At 63.7% G+C, this 21,100-nt stretch overlaps 4 protein-coding genes across 17 annotated transcripts in view; 1 reads left to right on the top strand and 3 right to left on the bottom strand.

Annotated features, from left to right (window-relative positions):
- Positions 1 to 561: 561 nt before the first annotated feature.
- TAGLN (transgelin) lies at positions 562 to 3,277 on the bottom strand. Its single transcript, XM_027699350.1, has 5 exons — positions 3,217 to 3,277; positions 1,561 to 1,759; positions 1,301 to 1,478; positions 1,106 to 1,208; positions 562 to 915 (listed from the first exon to the last, which is right to left on the bottom strand). The coding sequence occupies exons 2-5, from the start codon at positions 1,738 to 1,740 to the stop codon at positions 774 to 776; spliced, it is 603 nt and encodes a 200-aa protein (XP_027555151.1). The 5' UTR covers positions 1,741 to 1,759; positions 3,217 to 3,277; the 3' UTR covers positions 562 to 773.
- An 808-nt stretch (positions 3,278 to 4,085) lies between these two features.
- SIDT2 (SID1 transmembrane family member 2) lies at positions 4,086 to 11,088 on the bottom strand. 6 transcript variants are annotated; one of them, XM_027699342.1, is made up of 28 exons: positions 10,763 to 11,079; positions 10,445 to 10,566; positions 10,173 to 10,334; positions 10,018 to 10,063; positions 9,830 to 9,931; positions 9,673 to 9,756; positions 9,256 to 9,367; positions 9,084 to 9,149; positions 8,880 to 8,973; positions 8,695 to 8,750; positions 8,415 to 8,426; positions 8,207 to 8,275; positions 8,055 to 8,129; positions 7,799 to 7,861; positions 7,281 to 7,402; positions 7,128 to 7,201; positions 6,980 to 7,046; positions 6,774 to 6,847; positions 6,528 to 6,651; positions 6,322 to 6,439; positions 6,110 to 6,246; positions 5,912 to 6,020; positions 5,756 to 5,832; positions 5,623 to 5,669; positions 5,238 to 5,343; positions 5,021 to 5,131; positions 4,825 to 4,938; positions 4,086 to 4,736 (listed from the first exon to the last, which is right to left on the bottom strand). In XM_027699342.1, the coding sequence occupies exons 1-28, from the start codon at positions 10,970 to 10,972 to the stop codon at positions 4,674 to 4,676; spliced, it is 2,616 nt and encodes an 871-aa protein (XP_027555143.1). In that variant the 5' UTR covers positions 10,973 to 11,079; the 3' UTR covers positions 4,086 to 4,673. The 6 variants fall into 6 exon arrangements, with proteins under 6 accessions (XP_027555143.1, XP_027555144.1, XP_027555145.1 ...); XM_027699343.1 differs by lacking the exon at positions 8,415 to 8,426; XM_027699344.1 differs by lacking the exon at positions 7,799 to 7,861 and having other exon boundaries at positions 10,763 to 11,078.
- Positions 11,089 to 12,799: 1,711 nt separating this feature from the next.
- PAFAH1B2 (platelet activating factor acetylhydrolase 1b catalytic subunit 2) lies at positions 12,800 to 20,956 on the bottom strand. Of its 5 annotated transcripts, none has more exons than XM_027699340.1 (6): positions 20,544 to 20,562; positions 18,560 to 18,647; positions 18,085 to 18,174; positions 17,165 to 17,281; positions 16,460 to 16,582; positions 12,800 to 15,962 (listed from the first exon to the last, which is right to left on the bottom strand). In XM_027699340.1, the coding sequence occupies exons 2-6, from the start codon at positions 18,638 to 18,640 to the stop codon at positions 15,684 to 15,686; spliced, it is 690 nt and encodes a 229-aa protein (XP_027555141.1). In that variant the 5' UTR covers positions 18,641 to 18,647; positions 20,544 to 20,562; the 3' UTR covers positions 12,800 to 15,683. The 5 variants fall into 5 exon arrangements, with proteins under 5 accessions (XP_027555141.1, XP_027555139.1, XP_027555140.1 ...); XM_027699338.1 differs by lacking the exon at positions 20,544 to 20,562 and adding an exon at positions 20,059 to 20,176; XM_027699339.1 differs by lacking the exon at positions 20,544 to 20,562 and adding an exon at positions 20,054 to 20,139.
- SIK3 (SIK family kinase 3) overlaps positions 20,352 to 21,100 on the top strand; it is a 73,390-nt gene continuing 72,641 nt past the window's right edge. For all 5 annotated transcript variants that reach the window (XM_027699332.1, XM_027699335.1, XM_027699333.1 and 2 more), the window contains exon 1: positions 20,352 to 20,561. In XM_027699332.1, the coding sequence (XP_027555133.1) occupies positions 20,352 to 20,561 (210 nt within the window). The remainder of the gene's footprint in view (positions 20,562 to 21,100) is intronic.

The raw sequence follows: 21,100 nt of genomic DNA, 5'->3' as shown, positions 1-21,100 counted from the left end.
GAGCCCTCCATTCCCTGCTCCCAGGAGCTGGGATAACGGGGGCTGCTCCAGGCAGGGGGAGGCAAGGGCTGGGCCAGAGTGTTGGAAGGAGTGAGGAGAAAGGTGGGTGTTGAGCTTCAGGGGGGAGAGGGCAGAGTCTTCCAAGCCGGGCAGGGAAAGCTTGATCCCCAGCTGTGGTTTTCCCAGGTTTGGAGCTGGAAGAAGGAGCAGCCGTGGCCTTTTAGGGAGGGTGGCTTCAGCTTTTCCAGAGCCACCAGCCAGGCGGGAGGAAACCTCGTCAGGCCACAACTAGATTAATATAACCTTTTAATTTCGACAAAAACCAAGTACAAAACCGAGGCCCAATTCTCTCTTTCTCCCCGTTCGCAGGGATCTCTGCGGCAGTGGCGCGGGGCTCGTGGGGGGGAGGGCTGCGGGCAGGGGGGGCCACCCCGTGGGCCGGGGCACGTGCCCATCCCACCCGTGGGACACCCGTGGGTGCCGGCGGGGGCAGGACCGGCTGGCGAGGGGTGCGAGGCCAGGGGGATGCAGAGGCTGCCCGGGGCTGGGCGCGGGGGCTGCAGCCCCGGGGCGGGGGGCTCTGCGGGGCGCGTGCGGCCGCTGGCGTTGGGGCGTTGTTGGCTGGCGTTTGGGGGGCGTTTGCTCCTCAATAAATACCAATCGGTGCGGGGCTGGTGGCGGCCGCCGACGCTCGGGCGGCTGCGGCGCTGGGCCGGGGGGGAAGCGGAGACGGAGGTCCCGGCTGGGGAGGGCTGGGGGCGGCGGGGGGGTGCCTAGCTGATGATCTGCCGGGGCCGGCCGTAGCTCATCCCCGCCTGTGACGCTCCCTTGTTGGTCCCCATCTGTAGCCCGATGATGTTCTTGCCCTCCTTCAGCTGGCTCTCGGTGAACTCCCGCTTGTGCTCCTGCGCCTTCCTGCGGGGCACGGGGAGAGGCCGTGGGGCACCCGCACCCACCCGGGTGACCAGCAGCCCCCCCCCCGATCCCCAGGAGTGCCCCAGCCCCTCTCCCTCCCCAGCATACCACCTCCGTGTGCTCCAGGGTGCTCTGGGCAGACACAGGGCAAAGGGGTCCCCACACCCAGCTCTGCCACTCCCCCACTTACTTCATGAACCAGTTGGGGTCCCCGTGGTAGTGCCCATCGTTCTTGGTGACCGCCAGGCTCCCCAGGGCCATCAGCGTCCTCTGCACCGCCGCCATGTCCTTGGCTGCCGAGGGACGGAGGGAAGGATGTGAGGAAGGGCACGGCACAGCACAGCAGCCCTGGATCCCCCAGCCCCAACTGCCCCCCCTCCTGCACCTTCAAAGAGGTCGACGGTCTGGAACATGTCTGTCTTGGTCACCCCATAGTCCTCGGCCGCCTTCAGGAACTGGGCGATCTGCTCCATCTGCTTGAAGACCATGGTGGGCGGCGCGTCGGGGATCTTGACGGGCTTGGAGCCGTCGGGGTAGAGGCTGTTCACCAGCCTGCTGAGCACCTGCCGCGGGAGAGAGCCTGGGCTTGCTGCAACACCACGGAGCCCCCCTGCCAGCCAATCCCCCCCCCGGGACCCCACTTACGATGCCGTTCTTCAGCCAGACCTGGAAGCCCAGGCGGCCCCGGTCGGGGCGACCCACGTCGGACCCGCACTGTGCCACGATCCACTCCACCAGCCGGTCCTCCAGCTCGTCATCGTACTTCTTCTCGATCTTGGACTGCACGTCCCTGCTCATGCCATAGGCTGGGCCTTTGTTTGCCATGGCTGCGGTGGTGGGAGACCTGGCGGCATGATGGAGACCGTCAGGCTGCGGAGATGCCGTCCCCCTACCCAGGGACCCCATGGCAACCCTGTGGCATCCACTGGTACAGTAAGGACATGCCCTTCTCTTGGCTCTTCCCTTGCTCCATCCGGGAGTGTTTGGAGGTCAGTTCACAGCCATGACCCCCAAAACCTGCCCAGGCAGATGGTTCCTGTCCTGGCAGAGGTGCCTCATCCTCGCTGCCTGGGTCGGGCTGTGCACGGGAGCAGCCTCATCCCTGTCCCTTGGTTGGCACAAACATCCCTGAAGTGGCCGTGCCAGGATCCAGGTGGCAGGGTGACCATGGCAGGGCTGGGTGGCTGTGTCACAGCACGGTGGCCACACCATGGCAGGGCAGGGTGCCCACGGGGTGGCCTTGGTGTGGCAGGTCCGGGTGCCAGGGACGAGCGTGGGCGAGGCAGGAGCGGTGGGAGCTGTGCCCGTGCCCTTGTAAGGACATGCTGTGGCAGTGATGGCAGGTAGCTGGCTGCAGGCAGGGCCCGAGGTGCCAGGGAAGATGCCAGGGAGGATGCCAGGAGGGAGAGGTACCATGAGCAGCAGCCAAGCCCTCGGCGGGGCTGGCCTCGCTCCTCCCTGCACGGCTCCTTGCTTGGCATGAAGCCTCTGAGCGCCAGGGCTGTGCCCTCGGGGAGCTGTGTGCTCGGTCCCACGCCCTGCATCCCATGGGCTCATCCTGACCACTGGGCACAGGCACCGGGGCTCCTGCGGGACGGGCTGAGACCTGGCACAGCTCAGTGCAGGAGAGGACACTGACCCCGCTTGCTGCCAGCAATGCAGGGGTACCCCACGAGCCCCAGGGGCAGCCTGTGCCCAGACTCCAGCACCACTGGGCACTTCCAGTGATGCCACAGCCAGTCCCGCTCTGTGCCCTGGCCCGAGCTGGCACAGAGGGTTCACACGCAGACCCACGGCTCCCTCGGCCACACGGCAGTGCCCGGCAGCCACCCCCGGCCCTGCCAGCTCCCTGCCGAGACACGGGGCAGAAACGGACACATGGGGGTTGGACTCGCCCCTTCCTCTCTGCCCTGAGCCCCGCACGGCCCCTCCGGCCCCCGCGGGGCCGAGGCCGGTGGACCCGCAGCAGCGGAGCCCCGATGGGAACGCGGTCCTGAGGGGTAGGAGCGGGACAGAACCCCGGCAGCGACCCCAGCCCGAGCAGGGGAGCCCGACCCTCCTCCGGAGAGCAGCAGTGCAATCCGGGGAGCAGCATCCCCATCCCGGGGAGCTGCATCCCACCCGCAGGAATAGAATCCCCCTAATTCAGGGAGCAGATAGCAGCCCCAGGAGCGGCTTCGCTATCCCAGGTACAGGGTCCCCAACCCGGGGGGGAGCACCCCCATGCCGGGGGCTGACATCCGTATTCCGGGGACCCTCCCCGCCGCCCCCCCCCCGCCTTCCCCCCGCGGCAGGACTCACAAGCGGCTGCGGACGGAGCGAGGGCGATGCTCGGCGCGGGACCAGCGCTCTGCCCCGCGGGGACCCCGACCTTGCGCTAAAAGGCGGTCGGCGGGACGGTGATGTCAGCGGGGCGCGGGGTCCGGCCCCCCCCCCGGCCCTCCCTCCCGGGGCGCCCGGCCCCGCAGCGCTCCATGACTCCATCCCAGGCACCATATTTGGGGAAAGACTCCGAAAACCAGCGACGAAAGCCCGAGCATTCCCCGCGTGCCTCCGCCCCGGCGGGGCAGGGGCGGACCCGGGCCGGGGGCTGATGGAGTAAATCCTTTTATAGCCAGGTGGCAGCGCCGAGGGCTCCCGCCCTGACTTCATGGCTGGTTTCCCCATGTGCTCACCGCCGGGGCGGCCCAGGGGGGTCCCCGTGGTGACCCACCGCCCACGGAGCCCGGCCGGGACCGCCGGGGCAGGCTGCGAGCTGCGGGCATCCCGCGGGCACCGCGCCTGGGCATCCCGCAGCATCCCGGGATTCCCTCTGCCCCGCGGGCACCAGCTGGAGCGGGTCAGGGCACGGCGGGGCACGCAGCAGCCCTGGCACCGCGCCGCGATGCCACGGGGGCCCCCAGGAGCTTTGCTGCCTGTGAAATAGGACCCCCCCGGGCATCCCTCCTACCCCTGGGGCTGCCAGCCCCCCACCCTGTGCCCCGCAGACCACCCCCAGCCTCCCACAGAGGTTCTCCAGAGCAGCAGCAGCGCTGCAGCATCTCCACTCTCCCAAAATCCCGTGGGAAGGAGACAGTGCCACAGCAGTGCCTGGCTGACACCCGGTGGCAGCTGCCCCCCGGGACCCCCCCCGGGCTCCTGCTGCCCAGGCAGGAGGCAGGAGGCTCAGGCAAAGTGCAGACACTTTAATGCGAGTCCCTTCCCAGCAGATCCACGCGCGGAGAGCGCGCGGCACCTCAGTGGGAGCGGCAACGGGGGCCCGCCACAGCCACCCCCCCGGGACACTGCAGGGGACACGAGTGGGGCCTCTCTGGCCACTGCCACCACCGTGCTGGCCCCACACACCCCCACCTCCCACCCATACGACTCAGGCACTGAAGAGAGACCCACACCCGCGAGCTCGGGGGGCCCCGGGGCTGCTGGCACGGCGCTCGCCGCAATCCCCTCGCCGCGCCCACGGGCACACGGACACGGAGCAGCAGCACCTTTTCCAGTGTCACTTGCCACCGAGGACGGTGCGCCGGTGGCCCCCCGGCCCTGTTTTTGGCCACGACAGGCCCAGGGATGGGCACATAGTGCCTGGAGGGACCTGGCTGACAGGGAGGAGGTGCACCGGGACCCCCAGGCTGCGTGGGGAGGGGGACGGAGCGGCTGGCAGGACCTGCAGCACGGACATCCCTCCCCGGGGGTGGGTCCCCCTCCCGGGGCTGCAGCGGGGTGTTTGGCACAGTCCCAGGGCAGCGTGAGGCTGCGGGCTCCTAGAAGACGTAGATCTTGTCCCGCTGGATGCAGTCCAGGTCATCGTCCAGTGTCAGCAGCACCTGCGGAGCAAGGAGAGCGAGGGGAGCGGGGCATGGTGAGCTGGGGGGCAGGGGCAGGGTCTGCTGGGCTGGAGGAACCAGCACCTACCAAGAAGGAGCCGAACATGGCGATGGAGGAGAGAAAGTGCCAGATGTCGTGGTCGTCAAAGAAGTCGAGCAGGATGCAGTCACGGTTGTGCTCCCGAGATTCCGCTGGCGTTTTCTGTTGGGGACAGGGCCAGTGTCACTGTGCCCGCCCGTGGCCACCCTGCCCACCCCACTGCCTGAGCCACCCTCCTGCTCACCTGCCAGGTGCTGAGCCCCTGGAAGAAGAAGAAGAGGGCAAAGCCCCAGACCACAGAGGTGCTGATGATGCAGAGCAGGGGGATGAGCTTGATGCGCTCGCCGCTGCGAAGCTGTGGGAGAGCCCGGTGTCACTGTGCAGGCAGGAGCTGGCAGCAGTGCCCTGCCCTGCCCTGCCCTCCCCATCAGGCCCATGGGGGCAGGGGGCTCAGCTCCCACCTTCATGATGATGTAGAAGGCGAAGTAGAGGAGGAGGTTGCAGATGCCGATGGCCAGCAGGTAGGAAGCGAAGTCATTGGGGCGGACAATGAGGCCGTAGGCAGCGCTGGGGAGGCAGGGGCAGGCAGCAGGGTCAGCACAGCCTGGGGCCCCCTGTGGTGCCCGTGTGCCCGCTGTCCCCGAGGCACGCCAGCAACCCCCGGCAGGGCAGGCAGCGTGAGGTGACACTGGGGTGCCACAGCTGCAGGGGGACCTGTCATGCTGGGCTCACAGCTGTCACGATCTGGCTGTCCTCAGCCCAGCCCCAGTGCAGGGACAGCAGGAGCAGGGTGGGGACAGCGGCAGTGACGGGGAGAAGCAGGGTGGGGTCTGGCTCTGCACTTACAGCGACCAGTTGATGATGTTTCCCATGACCAGGAGCACCATTCGGTCCTGCAAAGGGCAGGGGGGCTGTGAGGGGCAGGGGCTGCCAGGAGGGGTCTCGGCAGAGCCAGGGGGGCCCCGGTGCCAGCACTCACCACGTACATGGGCCCGCTGCACTGCCGCACGCAGTCCGTGTACAGCACGTGCAGGATCCTGCGCAGGATGCCCGAGTCTGTGGGGAGAGGGGAGGTGACACTGGGGGGACCACTGCGCTACCCCCTGCCCACCCTGCTCACGGTGCCCGCCCTCACCCAGCTTCCAGCGCCCCATGTAGTAGAGCTGGGTGCTCAGCAGCAGCGTGGCCAAGATGTGGATGACAGAGAAGACGATCCAGAAGGCCGTGTTCCCCTTCCCGAAGACCTGCAGGGGGAGCGGGGGGGGGTGGGCAGTGAGCCGTGGGGGTGACCCACGTGCGCGTCCCCCTCCGCCACAGCGCCCGCCCCACTCACCACGCCGACCACGGAGAAGAAGATGACGAGGGCCAGGCAGGCGTAGGCGCTGTAGGCGCTGGCGTTGATGTCTGGGTGGCGCTTCTGGTAGAGCTTCAGCATGCAGAGCCCCGCGATCATGTACATGAAGGAGGTGTCTGGGGGGGCACAGCGGTGAGAGGGGGGTGGGGGCGGCCCCGGCGTGGGCAGCGGGGGGCTGGGGGGGCACTCACCGAACTGGAAGTTGGTGTAGTTGGGGCAGACGTGGTAGCAGGCGCTGAGCAGCCCCTCCATCATGAGCGCGGTGCCCATGGCGTAGAAGAGCCCGAAGTGCTTGGGGATGCCGCACTCCTGTGGGGGGGGGGGGGGGGCGGGGGAAGCGGGGGGTTCGTGGGGGGCTGAGCCCCCCCGGGGCACCCCAGTGACCACCGTCCCTTACCAGGGCGTGGGCATCATTGCGCATGAGCGCCCGGTTGTAGTTGATCTCACGCTGCAGGATGATGAGCAGGAAGAGCAAACCCAGCAGGACGTAGCCCAGGTTGCTGAGGATGTTGTTGAAGGCGCTGCGAGGGGCCAGTCCACACCTGAGTGCTGTGGACCCTCCCTTGTCCTCGGGGCCCCGCCACAGCCCAGCCCTGGGCACAGGGGACCCCCAGCCACCCACCCCCAGCCACCCCGAACCCACCTGAGGTTCCCCAGCGGGTGGGCACACAGGAAGTTGTAGTAGCAGATGTCCTGGTTGCCAGTGACGTTCACCACCTGCATTCACGGGCAGGGTGAGGGTCGGGGGGGACCCCCAGGGGCATCCCCATTGTGCTGGGGAGCACAGTTTAGGACTGGAGCCCCCAGAGCTCCCAGGAGCCCCAGCTGCTGCCAACCCGCCCCACTTACCGTCTGGTAGGTGATGACAAGCTGGATGACGGGCAGGGCGTAGAAGACAGCGATGGTGGCGATGTTCCTGGGAGAGGCAGGGGGGTGTCAGGGGGCCCCGGGTCGGGACACTGCTCAGTGCCCCCAATCCCCACTGCCCCCCGCTCACCAGAAGTAGATCTGGTACTTCTTCCGCAGCACCCGCTTGTCCTTGCGCGCCAGGTCGGCCACACACAGGTATTTCTGGAAGGAGAGGCTGGTGAGGGGTTGTCCGGGCAGTGGGCAGCGGCCGGCGGGGGCCGGGGGCCGGGGTGGGACACACCTTGGTGCGGATGACATTCTTGTCGTAGTCAATGTCAGCCAGGGTGTCGTAGTCATCCTCCTCGACGGAGCTGAGCGAGTCCAGGCGGGGCCGGCCGGCCACGTTCTCCAGGGATCGCTCCCCTGCGGCCCAGTGGGGCCGTCAGAGGAGTCCCCGGCCCAGCCCACCCCGGCACCCACCCCGTGGGACCCCAATCACACCCAATTAACCACTCGGCTGCCTCCCTGACAACTCTCACCAGGGACAGGCTCTAATCCCCCGGACCCTGCGCTGTCCCTGCCCGGGGGGACACGTGGTGGCTGAGCCATGTGGGTGAACGTCACCCATGCCCGTCCCCCGGGGCTCTGCCACACTGGGGACAGCTGGGGCACAGGCAAACAACATCCTGCCCTGCAGCCCCTTGGTGCTGCCCTTGCTCTGAGGGAGGGGAGCTGGGGCGCTCTGTGCCCCGGGCACGAGCTTGGGGCTGGGCAGATTTCACCTTGATTGGCCCAACCCTGCCCAGAACCAGCATCTACCCATGGGAATGCTCAGCGGCCTCGTCGGGGCGGAGGGCGTGCGCCGCTTGAACTGCTCCTGCCCTTCAAAGGAAAGCCACAGTTACTGGAGCAGGGCTCCCCCGCACGTGTCTGCCAATGGAGACCCCGCTGTGGGCTGCACGGAGGGGCTGCCAGCCCCGGGACCCTTCCCGGAGACGGAGAGGGGCAGAGCTGGGACACCACCGGGCACGTGGCTCTGCAGGGCTGCGGCCACACCAGTCGCCCCACAACTCACCCACGTAACTGTAGGAGACTTCTGTGGAGCCCAGGCTGTCCGTGACGCCCTCGGTGCTGCTGGAGGAGCCGTTCCCTGCAAGGACACACAGAGGGTGGGCACGGCCCGTGGGCAGGGGGGTGAAGGACGGGGGGACAGCACAAGGCACTCACCGAAGGAGCCGTAACCGTAGCTGTCGTAACCACGGCCCAGGAAGGAGTCGGGGATGCTGCGGGAGTGTCCTGTGGGACAGGATGGTCCCTGTCAGCCCTGGTGGCACCCCTGTCCCGGGGCTGCGTGGCCCTCGGGCTCAGGGCAGAGTCCCGCAGCCCTGCCCTGGCACAGAGCGAGCTCAGAGCCGAGGACAGAGCTGGCACCTACCCAGGAGTGATGCTGGGAGTCCCCGGAAAGCCGTGGGAAGAAAGAGACAGAGCTGGTGAGATGCAAAGCCCCAGCGCAGCCCTGCCAGCCCCACAGTGGAGAAGTCTGGGACCTCCCTGGACCCCTGGCACTGGGATTTGTCCCCGGGGAGCTGAGGGGCAAGCAGGGCTCAGGGGGATAGTGGGGAATTCCTACAGAATCAGGGCTCAAGAGGCCAGAATAAGTGGGAATCCCGCAGGCAAATCCCTCCATGCCGGTGGCTGCTGCCTCCATCCCTCACCTGTGTCCAGGCTGGGCGAGTCCATGGCTGACAGGAGCCCCCTCCTCTTGTGCTGCCTGCCGAGGGAAGCAGCCATCAGCCCGGCTGTGGTGAGGGGGCACAGCCCGAGGGCCCCCACCTCATCAGGGACAGGATGGTGCCCGTGGGCCCAGCACCCAGAGGAGCAGCAACACCCAGGGACTCACCGGCAGCTCTCCCAGCAGGCGATGAGCAGCGTGAGGACGTAGAAGGAGAGGAAGATGCTGAGGCAGAAGAGCACACTGCTCACGTAGGCCTCCGCTGTGCAGAGCCAGGACAAGCCCTCAGGGGGGGGTGGCACCTCTGGGGACCTGCTGTGGGTCCCTGCAGAGCCCACCACCCCCAGCACACCCAGCCCCTCCCAGACTCACAGGTTATGGCAGGTGACACCATCACCTCCAGCATCTTCTGCCGGTTGTGCTGATCCACGGGTTCATCTGGGAGGGGGCACGGCTGGGGTTCAGCTCTCTGCCCTGTCCCCAGTGTGTCCCCACACACAGCCCACACCAGCAGGGTGGGTGCCTCCTCCAGCCCCCCACGTACCTGGAGAGGCGTTTTTGGAGAGGGGGTAGTAGGGCAGAGCCCCCCCACACGCCTCGTCCTCCGTCTTCACCACCACCACCACGTAGAAGCTGTGGCTGGGGAAATCCTTCTTCTGCAGCAGCCATCCCAGGGGGGAGAGATGGGGGTCAGCAGAGCCCAGTTGGGGGTCTCCCATGCCAGAGGTTATCCCAGGGATACCCTCTGCGAGCTCTGATAACCAGAGGTACCCGGCAGCACTGGGCAGGGGCTGGGAGCAGCTCAGCACCACGGCACAGCCCCATGGCACAGCCCCGTGACACAGCCCCGTGGCACAGCCCCCTGGCACAGCCCCATGGCACAGCACCGTGGCACAGCCCCATGGCACAGCACCATGACACAGCCCTCTGGCAAAGCCCCCTGGCACAGCCCCGTGCCCACCTGCACCGTGATGGCCGCCTTCTTCGTCATGGTCTGGTACATCCCGATGAAGGCCACGTTGTTGTCCAGGTCGTAGACAGGGCACTGGGGGGGCAGAGGGCCCGTCAGCCCCGCCGGGCACCACGGATCACCCCGAGACCCCACTGCCCAAACCTACCAGGATGTCCTGGATGGAGATGACAGAGCAGGGGAAGGCCATGGCCGAGGTCACCTTCACGATCACCGAGTCCACTCCCTCAGGGAACTCATACTTGAAGTACTGCGGGGGGGAAATGGCCCATTGCTGCCACGGTGGCCACGTGGCACAGCCCCACTCCCGTGCCACACTGTGCCAGCTCCCCTCACCTGCGGCTGGGAGGCCGTGGCGTTGAAGCTGAACCTTTCATTTGTCCTGCAGAGAGAGCACGGAGAGGTGATGGGTGCCAAGGGGAGCCTGCAGCCCCCACAGCCCCCACGGGCAGCAGGCAGGGAGCGGGTCTGTGGCTCGGGGCTCCCCTCACTGCAGCACGAAGTTCTCCACGCGGGTGACCCGCAGCTGGTAGGAGGCGTTGAGGGAGAGTGTGGAGACATCCACGTAGAAGTGCTGGGTCTCCACCTCGGCCTTGGTCTGCGGCTGGCAGAGCGTGCGGCTCACCTCCTGGTACGCGTATTTCCGCTGGTACCTGGGGCAGGCGGGGCTGTGTGACCCCCCCCGTGCAGGGGGAAACCCTGTCGGGGGGATCCCAGCCCGGGCATCCATCCCTGCGTGGGGAACCCGCTGATTGGTACTCACAGGCCCCGGAGGATGAGCGGCACCTGGAAGGAGACCACCGCCTCCTTCTGCCTCACCACGAAGAGCACGGGCAGGTCCTTGTGGTCCGACAGGACGTTCACCGACACCCGCACGCCCTCGGTCTGCGGGGACAGGGCAAGGCGAGGCGTTGGCCGGGCAGGTCGGGCGGCGGCGGCGGCTCATCCCGACGGCTGGACTTTGCTCGGCCGTCGTGGCAGAGGCTGCCGTGCCCCGCACGCCCAAACACCCCCGGGTACGAGGGACCCCGGGGGACACCCGGCCCGCGGGGGACGCGGCGGTGGCGACCACCCGGCTCACCGCGTTCCTGCGCACGCTGTGGTTGAAGGCGTAGATGTGGAGCAGGTCGGCGTCCACCCAGTCGGTGTAGGTGGTGTTGAACTGGGCTTCCGTCTCGGTCACGTTCCGCCGGTGGGGCTGGGGCAGGACGGGCGGCGGGGGCAGCAGCAGCAGCAGCAGCGCCCCGGCCAGCAGCGCCCGGGCCAGCGCGGCCGCTCCGGAGCCCGGCATCCCGCCAGCATCCCCGGCCAAGGTCCGCGGGGCGGGACGGGGCAGGACGGCACGGCAGAGCACGGCAGGGCACGGCACGGGACGGGACGGGGCGCTCAGCCGGGGCGAGCCCGGGCGCGCTGCCCCATGGCCGGGGCCGGAGCGGGGCCGCGCTGGCGCTGCGGGCAGAGCGCGGAGCCGGTGCCCGGGTCCCGATGCCGATCCCGGCGCTGTCCGTCTGTCCCTTCCCGTTCCGCAGCCGCGGTAAACACGGACCGGCGGTGACGTCACTCCCGTCGCGGGTTGCAGCCCCGGCCGGGGAAGTGACGCGGCGGGCGGGGCCGGGGGGGAACCGGCCCGGCGGGGAACCCCCGCTCCCAGGGACCCGCGGGGGAAGCCCGGGGCCGTGGGGCAGCTCCTGCTCCATGCGGGATCCCGCACGGGAAGCCACGTTCCATATGGGACCCCACAGGGGAGGCCGTGTCCTATAGGGGAGCCCCCACCCCCGCGTATAGGACGCCATAGGGGGAGCCCTGGTTTATAGGGGACCTGCGTCCTATATAGGACTCCACAGGGGAAGCCCGGCTCCATAAAGGAGCCCCTGCTCCATGTGGGACCCCACAGGGGAAGTCCCCCTCTATTGTGGAGCCCTGCCCATATACAGGACCCCATAGAGGAGCCCCTGCTTCCGAGGAGACCCTGTACTGGAGTCCCTGTCCCCCACCCTGCAGGGAAGTCCCAGGGCCGTGTCCATGCTCCAGACACTCACTGAGCCCCTTGCCCAGCCTGCCTGACCCCAAAGTCCGTGGGGAGATGGAATAATCCCCTGCCAGGCGATGCATGGCTCTGCCCCATCCCTTTCTCCTGATGCTCTCTGGATTCCCACAGGGGCTCTTGCAGCCTCCCTCCAGTTTGCAGCACCCCTCATCACCAGAGGCTGAAGTGATTTGAAAGTTCTCCCATGGCTGTGTTCATCAGGGAAGCAGGAATGATGCCACGCTGCATTTAGTGTGTGTCTCTGAAAACACCCCTGTGCCAGCTGCCGCCGAGCCAACCACCTCCAGGCCTCTCTCCAAGGGCTCTGGGGCCTTTTTATCACGTTTTCTGTGTCTGCAATTGTGTTTTTTGGTTTAAAATCCCCCTCTGAAGCGGCTCAGCCCCACGTCACCTGTCACAAAGCCACTTTCTGGGCTCGCTCAGACATCCAGGACCTCTGCCGCCGGTTCCGTGGGACAAACGGCACGAGACAAGTGCTGCTGCTATTGTGCACTTTATTTCTCTGGGCCTCCTCTCCCTGAGGATCCCCTGCTTTGGACAGTCTGCACATTGTTTCCAGGTACAGGTGGTGACGCTGGTGGCAGATGGAATGACCTCAGGGACAGACGGACGCCCATGCGGGACTAGAAGCAGAACTCCAACCCACTCTGATGGAACTCGAGTCGCCTCCGTGGGATGGCCGTGAGGGGGATTGCGTGGGGATGTGCCTTCCCTGTTCACTCCAGGGCTATTAGAGAGAAACCACTCGGCAGTTGAATACAAGCCAATGTCCTGTCGAGGGCTGAAATACCGGTTCCCTTAACCTGCAGCACCGCGCTCACAGGACCTCAGCTCTGCACGGAGAAAGGAGGAAAAACAGACAGGAAAAAGCCCCAAACGGAGCGGGGAAAAGCAGGAATTAAATCAGGAGCGAGGATCTGGCTGAGCACAGCTCCCAGGGCCAGGGAGGGCCCTCGGTGGGAGGTTTGGCAGCACCTCCTCAGCCCTGTGGAGACCAAGAGTGACCGAGACAGAGGCAGGAGACGCCTCGGCACGTACACACACACACACACACACACACAGGCTGCGACACGGTGGGTGAAACATTGACATTTATATTGAAATATGCACTAACAGTGAGTTCTACCAGCCGATGCATTTTTGCCAAAGCAGAATCACAATGGTTGTGTCCCGGGGGAGGCTCGGGGCGGTGGGTGGGCAGCGAGGGGAGGGACGGGCCTTCCTCCTCATGGCTCCCATCCTGCCTCGTCCTCCCGCCCCGCACCTCACAAGACTTTGTCATTTCACATCTTCTGTTTGTTTGTTTTCCTCTCTGCTGCAATAAACACCAAACTGGGAATGCTCACTTAGAGAAGCCCTTAGCTCCAGCACAGGCCCCTCCCGAGGGACATCCAGAGCTGGAATTGAAGCTTTCCCACACGAGGCACTCGGTTTTCAGCACTAGGTGAGCGAGGAGGCAGAACCCTCTTGCTCACAACACCTCTCAGGTGAGCAGGGCAGTTTCCTGCCAGGCAGAGCCAAGTTTGAGTGGAGAAGACGCCGTCCTCCCTCTCCAGCACCAGGGACGGAGCAGAGCCGTGAGCACTGAACCAGCACAGAGCGTGGCACCTCAGCAAGCCAAGCCAAAGCAGAGCCAGCAGAGCCTCCCTGGTGACACTCCAGAGCCTCTGGAGCCTGCCAAACCTCCCGGTCCACTCGGCACCCTGCCAAAGGGGCTGACTCACAGCGGGCACAGGGTGCCGAGCGGAGAAGCCGGAGCTTTACTGGAGTACATTCCTGGTTAGCATCTCTTCAGCCAAATGCAGCAGCAGCAGCGGGAAGGGAAGCAGGGATGCACAGATTAACTAGCACACACTTGCCTTTTCTCACAAGCCTGGAGAGATGGAAAGCTCTCAGGGAGTAGAATGAGTTTTATCCTGGCTCCCTGAGGGGGCTGGGGGTGGGATAAGCCCTTCCCCGGGAACTCTCCACTGCAGTGTACTTTTAACATTTGATTTTCCACTTGCCCTTCCCCAATTTCTCCAGCCAGCACCTTACGGGAAGCGTGAGCAGCGTTCCCTCAAAGCCTGCCCTGCAAGGCCACGAGTGCAAAGCCAGCCTCAGGGAGCAGCATCCCTGGTCTGGATCATGGGGCAGGACGTGATCCCTCCTCTCCCATGGCACTCCACAGCTCCCTGCGTCTGATCCTGGCAAGGGGAACACTTCACCTTTCCTTCATCTGTGTGTAGATCACATATACTGGAAACAAAACACACACTATGCATGCAATCCAGGCAGGAATCCTGCTATGATCAAATCTACAGGAGGAGGGGGATGAGGTGGGACGTTACGGGATTCCTCAATGCTAGGTCAGAGTTACACACCAGCCCCTTGGCTACAGCAAAGGGCAGACAGACTATGTACAGTACCTATGGGCTTCAGCAAGGACCTGACACCTGAGCACCTCCCTCGGCACACAGAGGGAAGCTCTCTGTTCCTCCCAGATTTACCTGCACGTGGATCCCACAGGAAGGCCTGTGTGGCACCACTGAGCTCCAGCAGGTAAGCCAGGGAGGAAGAGACTTGGTTTAAAATAGTTATCAATTTGCAAGTTATCAATTAATCCAGGGCCCTGCTTCTTGGGTCCAAACTGTTTCTTTCTGAAAGAGAACCTCTCAGTTTTAAATGAAAGGCTGTCTCACTAAAACAAGCCCTCCTAACTACAAACCAAACCAAAATCTCACCGAGCCACAGCCCCTTAGGGGGGCACCTGCCCCTCCAGCTCCCTTGCTAGAGGTGAGGAGCAGTGTCTAGGGCAGGGAAAGCTATGCCTTAACTTCACTTTTTACCGTAAGAGGCTGTAGTTGCTCAAATAAAATGTTTATACAAGTAAACCAGTAGCAATAAAGAAATATACACCTTGGGATCTGTAAAGCTTCAGAGTGATTTGGGCCTTGCAGCCAGGGGCTGTTCATGTGGGTTTGCTTTAGAAAAAAAAGGATGTAACAGTCATACTTGATTAAAAAAAAAAAAAAAAGAAAAAAAAGGAACAAGGAACAGCACTGCAAAGAGCCCTGTGGTGCAGGGACCTCAGAGGGATGTCTGTCAGTTCCAGGGAGCAAGGAAGTGACTGCCAGATTATTGGATCATTAAAATCCTACACTGAGCAACTGCTAAAAGCCAGCGACCCCACAGGCAGCAGGAGCAGGGCAGAGCAGCAGCACCCGAACAGGAGTGTTCCCAGGAAAGCTGCGTGGGAGGGAAGGAAGGTGCCCCCGGGAGAGCTGCGTGGGAGGGAAGGTGCCCTGGCTAGCAGGCATGGGGAGACAAGCACAAGACAAGCACCTGGGAGTGTTGCACGAGCTCAGGTAACCGTTTGCTTCTTTAAATTTCTGAATTCCAGTTTCATGCTGCTTCAGAAAGGAGTGAGAAAGCAACACCTTTCATTTAAACCCCCCAGTAAAAAAAACAAACGACAAACAAAAAAACCAACAAAACAAAAAAAACCCCCAAACTTCTAAAAGGTGGGACCGAGTTTGGAAAAATGCATCTGTTCTGGCTTTTGCAAGTGGAATGTGATTCTTGTTCCCAGGCAAATACACAGAGCACGATGGCTACAGCCAGGAATGGTGAGCCAGGCGCGGTGTTGGACAGGCTACAAGGGGTTCTAGGACAACCACAGAGCAACAAGACATGGGAGGGGCACAGAGTGACAGTCCTGTTCTCGTTTTAAATGAGGAATGGTTTAAAAGTAAAACTCTTCTTCAGCTAATTTCCTCCTGCAATAAAACCAACCAAGCCGGCCCTCGTATGTACAAGACCAGTTAAACACGAGCCTTCCCCCTCAAAACACTAGGTACGGACATCCGGTAACATTCTGTAATGGAAAGTGCTTTAAGAAAGAAGGATTCTGTAGTGCCAGTGACAGAACTGATCTGATGGGCTGGATGATGCTCTCGGCGCCGACATCGGCGGCTCAGGCCAGGGCAGCTCGTTTCTCCTCGGGGGTCTCCTCCAGCAGCTGCATGATCAGTTCATGGAGGGGCTTGCAGACCTTGGCGTACCCCCCGCCCGTCAGGTGCAGGAAATCGAACATGTCGTGGTAGGAGATGGTGCCATCCGAGTGCACGAAGCCCACGTCCACGTCCAGCAGCTGGACGTTGGGCAGCTTGGGGAGCGAGGCTTTGAGCAGGTTGTTCACCTTGGCGTTCTTCTGCCGCAGCGGGTTTGGCTTCTCTCCACGAGGTAGCAGGCCCTGGCACAAGAAGGAGGCAAAAAAAGTGCTCTGTATGACTCTGATGGCAACAGGAGGCCTGCTTTCCCTTCCAGCTCGGGCTGCCTGTCAAGATTCAGGATGTCTGTGACAAGAGGAACTCATCCCTTGAATCAGAATTTGTCCGTTCAGACCTAATGTGAAATGCAGATGAGCTACAAGCATGACTGGCAGGGCACCTGTTTTCTTTGAATTTTTAAATATAACAGCTTCTGTTCTTTTGGGCTTTCTTTCCTGCCATTGCCCAGCTCCTCAGCAAGAGAGGCAGCAGCTAAGCTGTTAGGATAAGGAAGCCAACTAGGATTTGGGCACTTATCTTCCCCTCACAGGACTTCCTCAGCAACACTTCGGAGCGGCATAGTTAACGGGATGAGTCCACCCACCCCTGGAAGGGCCAGAGGAGGGCTCCTGCAAAGCCAAGCCAGCAAGGGGAGGCATAAAGCAGAGGACAGATAAAGTGACTGCTCCTGGAGACGTACCAGTACAATGACTTTGGCCTGTGGCTGCTGGGTGTTTATCAGGCGCACGATGGCCTCGATCCCCCCTGCTACTTCTTCTGCTGTGTTTTCATGATTATTTGTTCCAACCCAAACAACAATGACCTACAAGGAGAAAAAAAAAAAAAGAATGTTTGCAGCTTTTCCAGAGCAAGTTGTAACAGGCTGATGACCCTGAAATCCCTGCATAAACATCATCGGTGGCTGGTGAGCTGTGGGGAGGGTTGGGCTTAAGGCTGAACTCAGGCTGACAGAGTTTAGCCCTGGGGCAGGCACTGCCCACTGCTCTTGGGGAAGACACTGTCCAGGGCTGCAACTGCAGGTGCAGAGAGGGCAGGTGACCTTCACTGCACACCTGAACATCCTCACCAACTCTGCAGTGAATACTTCTCATCCCTTTCCAGAGGACATGGATACAGCTCAGGCCCAAGAGGTGGCTGCAACTCCAAGCTACACCTGGCACAGGCAAATCACAGAATGGCCTGGGTTGGAAGGCCATTCTCTCTTTCAGTTTGAAGCCATTCCCCCCCTGCTCTGCTCCCAAACACACCCCAATGCCTGGAGCACCCAGTGCCAGCAGGTGCTCAGACAAAAAAGTCCATCTGCTCCCTGAGTTCTGCCCCACTCAAGCACTGGAGTCTCCCCTCAGTCAGCACAGGGCTGCCCAGTTGGGTTCTCTGCTGGTACCTTGGGTTTAATGTTCTCCAGTTCACCGTTCTTCAGTCTCCATAGAACATGGCCCGTGGTGTCTCCACCAATCCCAAAATTCAGTGCATGGAGTGGTGAGAAGAGCTCTCGCCATATCTGTAAGCAGAAATCAAGGTGCTGTTTCAGAGCAGCATCCTGACTGGGAAGGGAACACACTACACTGAGAGTTAATGGGAGCCCTTCTCTCAAAACTCACTCCACAAAGGGCACAGGATGAGGCTTTACAGAGCTGCTGATGTTCAATCTCTCAGAACTGGCACAAAGGGGAAGACTTCCTGAGCAGTGATTTGCCCAACTCAGCAGAGACCCAGAGCGCTGATCTGTTGCAGACTTAGGCACGGGGCCTCTGAAGAAGGAATCTGTGACCTGATTAAATTCTTTTCATCCCCAGGTAAAAAAACTAGAACAAAGGGAAGCAGCTCTTGCAGAACAAAGCTGCTCAGCTACCACCACGGTGGAGCAGAGCTCTTCTTTGCCCCAAGAGCCAAAAAGCCACTGCTCTTCTCTGCCCCAGCAGTTTTAGGGAGAAGCCAGTGTGCCAATGCCTCAGGCACCTTGAGTGCTACGGGGTTAAACATGTTCTGGCCACATCAGGGACACCCACAGGGGATGTGATGGGAGGCTGGAATCAGAGACCAAGGGGCTCTGTATGTGTGCCAAAATGAAGGCAGCTGGTCGTGGCCCCAGAGAAGGAGACAAACAGCTCAGGGAGGTCAAGCAGCCACGTAAAGCCGTGCCCAGGCACTGCTTTCAGGAAGCAGGGCAGGAACGCCTCGGGAGACAGCAGTGAAACGGGAACAGAGGGAATCATCAGTATTGCACATGATCACCAGCTCCTGGGTTAGCAAGAGACACACTCCAGCTCCTCCAGCCCACTTTTCTCCCCCCTTCATCCCTACCTCGTACTGCTGTAGCAACTGCACCATGGAGTCCCCCACGAAGAGCACGTCGGGCTCCTTGTCTTTGCAGTCCAGGACAAACCGATTGTGCTGTGAGAGAGGAGCAGCACGGTGGCAATTCCTGCTGGGCATCCATCCCTGCTGCAGGGCAGGGACAGCTGCCCAGCCAGCCTCCCCTGCTGCCATTCCCCTGAACCCTTCCCTGCATTAACCCACCCTCCTCTTGGCACTGCTTGGAGACATTTATACGGATGGATGAGATCCCCTCTCAGTCTTCTCTTCTCTGGACTAACCAGGCCCAGCTCCCACAGTCTCTCCCCATCAGAGAGATGCCCCAGACCCCTCCTCCCTCGCTCCATCATGACAGGACACACAGGTAGGACACACAACTGGGCTGTTGTGGCCTCAGGGTCACAAGTGTGACCAGGGATGGGGATCCCCCCTCCCAGGGCTCCCCGTGCCCCTCCAGCCTCACCTGTGACATCCACCTGTCATCCCCCTGGATGTCCTCAGCGGCATGTGGCACTGCTGCTGGGTTGGAGTCCCCCATGCCCATCCTGTTCCTGTGGAAAGAACAGTTCCCACACCAGCTGCTTCCAGCAGTGCCATGGCTGGGAAATCAGGGCTGCCTGGCTGCTAGAAAACACTGCCCTTCCTGACATCCACAGTTCCTGTGCGTGCTGGTGGCTGGCTGACAACAACAACAGGGATGTTATTCCATGCATCTGGCATTCCCCCTGGAGCCATGGACCAGAAAACAAAGGCCAGCTCCAAGGATGCTCTGCAGACCCACACCTGAGCTTTAATAACCTGACAGCAAACGCGGATATTTCGGGGATTAGCCCCTATTAATGTCCAGAGATCCAGCTTACAGCCACTGAGCTCCACAGCCCAGGTGGATAATCTGGCTCCAGGAGCAGTGGGATTGATCCCAGAATCACAGAATGGCTGGGGCTGGAAGGCACCTCTGGGGATCACCCTGTCCAAGGCAGGGCCACCTGGAGCAGGTGACACAGGAGCACATCCAGGCGGGCTTGGGATGTCTCCAGAGAGGGACACTCCACGGCCTCCCTGGGCAGCCGTTCCAGCGCTCTGGAAAGAAGTGCTTCCTCACGGTTTGGTTCCGATTGTGGCCGTGCCGCCGAACAGAGCGCGGCACCGCGCCCTGAGCACCCCCAGGGGGTACCTGTGTGGCCTGACGGCATCCACTCTCAGTCTTTTCTCCGGACTAACCAGGCCCAGCTCCCGCACGGGAGACGCTCCAGACCCCTCACCGTCCCTGCGGATCCCGCGGGAATTACCGCAGGAGGAGCCGCGGGACGATGGGCTCACACCCACCGCGGCGGGCTGGGCTCAGCGGGGCGGCTCCCTCGGCGCCGCGCTCCGCTCCCTCCCGCTCCCCGCGCTCCCCGCGCCGGTGCTCCGCCGCGCCGGGCCCTCCCCGCGGGTGCCCCCCGCACTCACGGCGGCTGCGGCTCCTTCCCCCGCGACTCCATGGCGGGCGCGTCCCCTGCGCTCGGCCCCGCGCGCCTGCGCCGCCCGCGCCGCCGCTTCCGCTTCCGCCCCGCGCGCCACGGGAAGTCCCGCCCGCCCAGGAATGACGTCATAGCGCGGAACCGTGACGTCATACCGCCATCCCCGAGGGGAGGCGCGATCCGGCCTTCTGTGTGTATGTGTGTGTATATGTATGTATATGTATGTATATGTATGTATGTATGTGTGTGTGTGTGATGTTCCCGCGGGGAGTGACGTCACGAGGAGCGAGCTTGCGGCGTTTCGCCCCATGACGTAATCGCGCCGCCCCGTGACGTCACGCTGCCGAGAGAAGGGGTGCCCCTAACGCAGCGATGTCACAAAAACAAGTTTCCTCCACGACTGGCGGTTCTCCCCCGTCTCTCTTCTCCCCGTTTCCTCGCGGGGTTTCCCCCCCAAAACCGCGGCGCCTCCCGCCCCGCGGCCGTGACGTCACTTCACCGCTCTTCGACGTCTCTCTCCCCGCCGGGGCGAGGCTCGGGAGCGCCGTCCGTGACGCAGTGACGTCACGAGCGCCAAGAATCCCGTCCGTTCCCGGCGGGTTTCTCCCCAAAACCGTCCGCCGCGCTCCCTCCGTCGGCCGCGCGGGGGCGCCGCGCGCCGCTGACGTCAGCCGTGACGCCCGGGCCCCGCCCCCCCGTTGCCATGGCAGCGGCCGCCCCCCCGGCGCCCCCCCGCGGATGAGCTCACGCGGTGCCGCAGCCCCGCGGGGGGGGTTCGCTCCGCGCGACAAGATGGCGGCGGCGGCGGCGGCGGCTGCGGGAGGAGGCGGCGGCGGCGGCGGAGCGGGGGGTCCCCCCGCGGCCCCCCGGCTCTCCCCGGCCCCGCCGCCCCCGCGGCCCCCCGGGCCCGCCCGCATCGGCTACTACGAGATCGAGCGCACCATCGGCAAGGGCAACTTCGCCGTGGTGAAGCTCGCCACGCACCTGGTGACCCGCGCCAAGGTGAGCCCGGCGCGCACCCCCCGGGCGGGTGCGGAGGGCGGCGGGGGGGTGGCCGCGAGCTCCCCCCTGGCCGGGCGGGCCCGGGGCCGCTGTCAGCGGGGTGTCCCCCCGCGGGTCCCCGCGGCGCCGGGATAACGTGGAGGTGGAGCGGGGGGGATGCGCCCGCGGTACCCGGGATGCGCCCCTGGAGCCGGGGGGGACGCGGAGCTGGGGCGGGGGGCAGCTCGTTCCTTACCGAAGCGGGGAGAACACGATCGTGGCCGAGCGTTCCCAGGGCCGTGAGAAACCGCAGGAAGGGCCTCTCGAGGGAGCGGCGGATCCAGGTGGATCCAGGTGCGGCCGCGCTCCCAGGTGAGCCCCGGAGCGCGGCGGGAGCTCCGGGCGGATCCAGGTGCGGGCGAGCCCCGGGACGCGGCGGGAGATCCGCGGCACCGGCGCCGCGCTCGTGATTCCGCCCGTGACACCGAGCTCCCCGAGAGGGCTCGCCTTCCTGCATGCACCAGTGCCACACCGGAATCCTGCCCGGGAACTGCAGCAGG

This window comes from Neopelma chrysocephalum, unplaced genomic scaffold (assembly GCF_003984885.1).
Source record: "Neopelma chrysocephalum unplaced genomic scaffold, ASM398488v2 Primary Assembly neopelma1_138, whole genome shotgun sequence".
In the NCBI taxonomy this organism is placed as follows: Eukaryota; Metazoa; Chordata; class Aves; order Passeriformes; family Pipridae; genus Neopelma; species Neopelma chrysocephalum.
This window is presented reverse-complemented; position numbering and strand designations above follow the sequence as displayed.

Excerpts from the sequence above, each read along its gene's own strand:
- SIDT2 (XM_027699342.1), bottom strand. The coding sequence starts at position 10,972 with ATGCCGGGCTCCGGAGCGGCCGCGCTGGCCCGGGCGCTGCTGGCCGGG. Across the intron at positions 6,247-6,321 it reads CTACACCAACTTCCAGTTCG|ACACCTCCTTCATGTACATG; the intron begins GTGAGTGCCCCC and ends GTGCCCCCCCAG. Across the intron at positions 4,939-5,020 it reads AGGGGCTCAGCACCTGGCAG|AAAACGCCAGCGGAATCTCG; the intron begins GTGAGCAGGAGG and ends TGTCCCCAACAG.
- PAFAH1B2 (XM_027699337.1), bottom strand. The coding sequence starts at position 19,580 with ATGGAGTCGCGGGGGAAGGAGCCGCAGCCGCC. Across the intron at positions 18,175-18,559 it reads ATGACAGGTGGATGTCACAG|CACAATCGGTTTGTCCTGGA; the intron begins GTGAGGCTGGAG and ends CCTCTCTCACAG. Across the intron at positions 16,583-17,164 it reads TGGAGAACATTAAACCCAAG|GTCATTGTTGTTTGGGTTGG; the intron begins GTACCAGCAGAG and ends TTCTCCTTGTAG.
- TAGLN (XM_027699350.1), bottom strand. The coding sequence starts at position 1,740 with ATGGCAAACAAAGGCCCAGCCTATGGCATGAGCAGGGACGTGCAGTCC. Across the intron at positions 1,479-1,560 it reads TCTGGCTGAAGAACGGCATC|GTGCTCAGCAGGCTGGTGAA; the intron begins GTAAGTGGGGTC and ends CTCCCGCGGCAG. Across the intron at positions 916-1,105 it reads GACCCCAACTGGTTCATGAA|GAAGGCGCAGGAGCACAAGC; the intron begins GTAAGTGGGGGA and ends CGTGCCCCGCAG.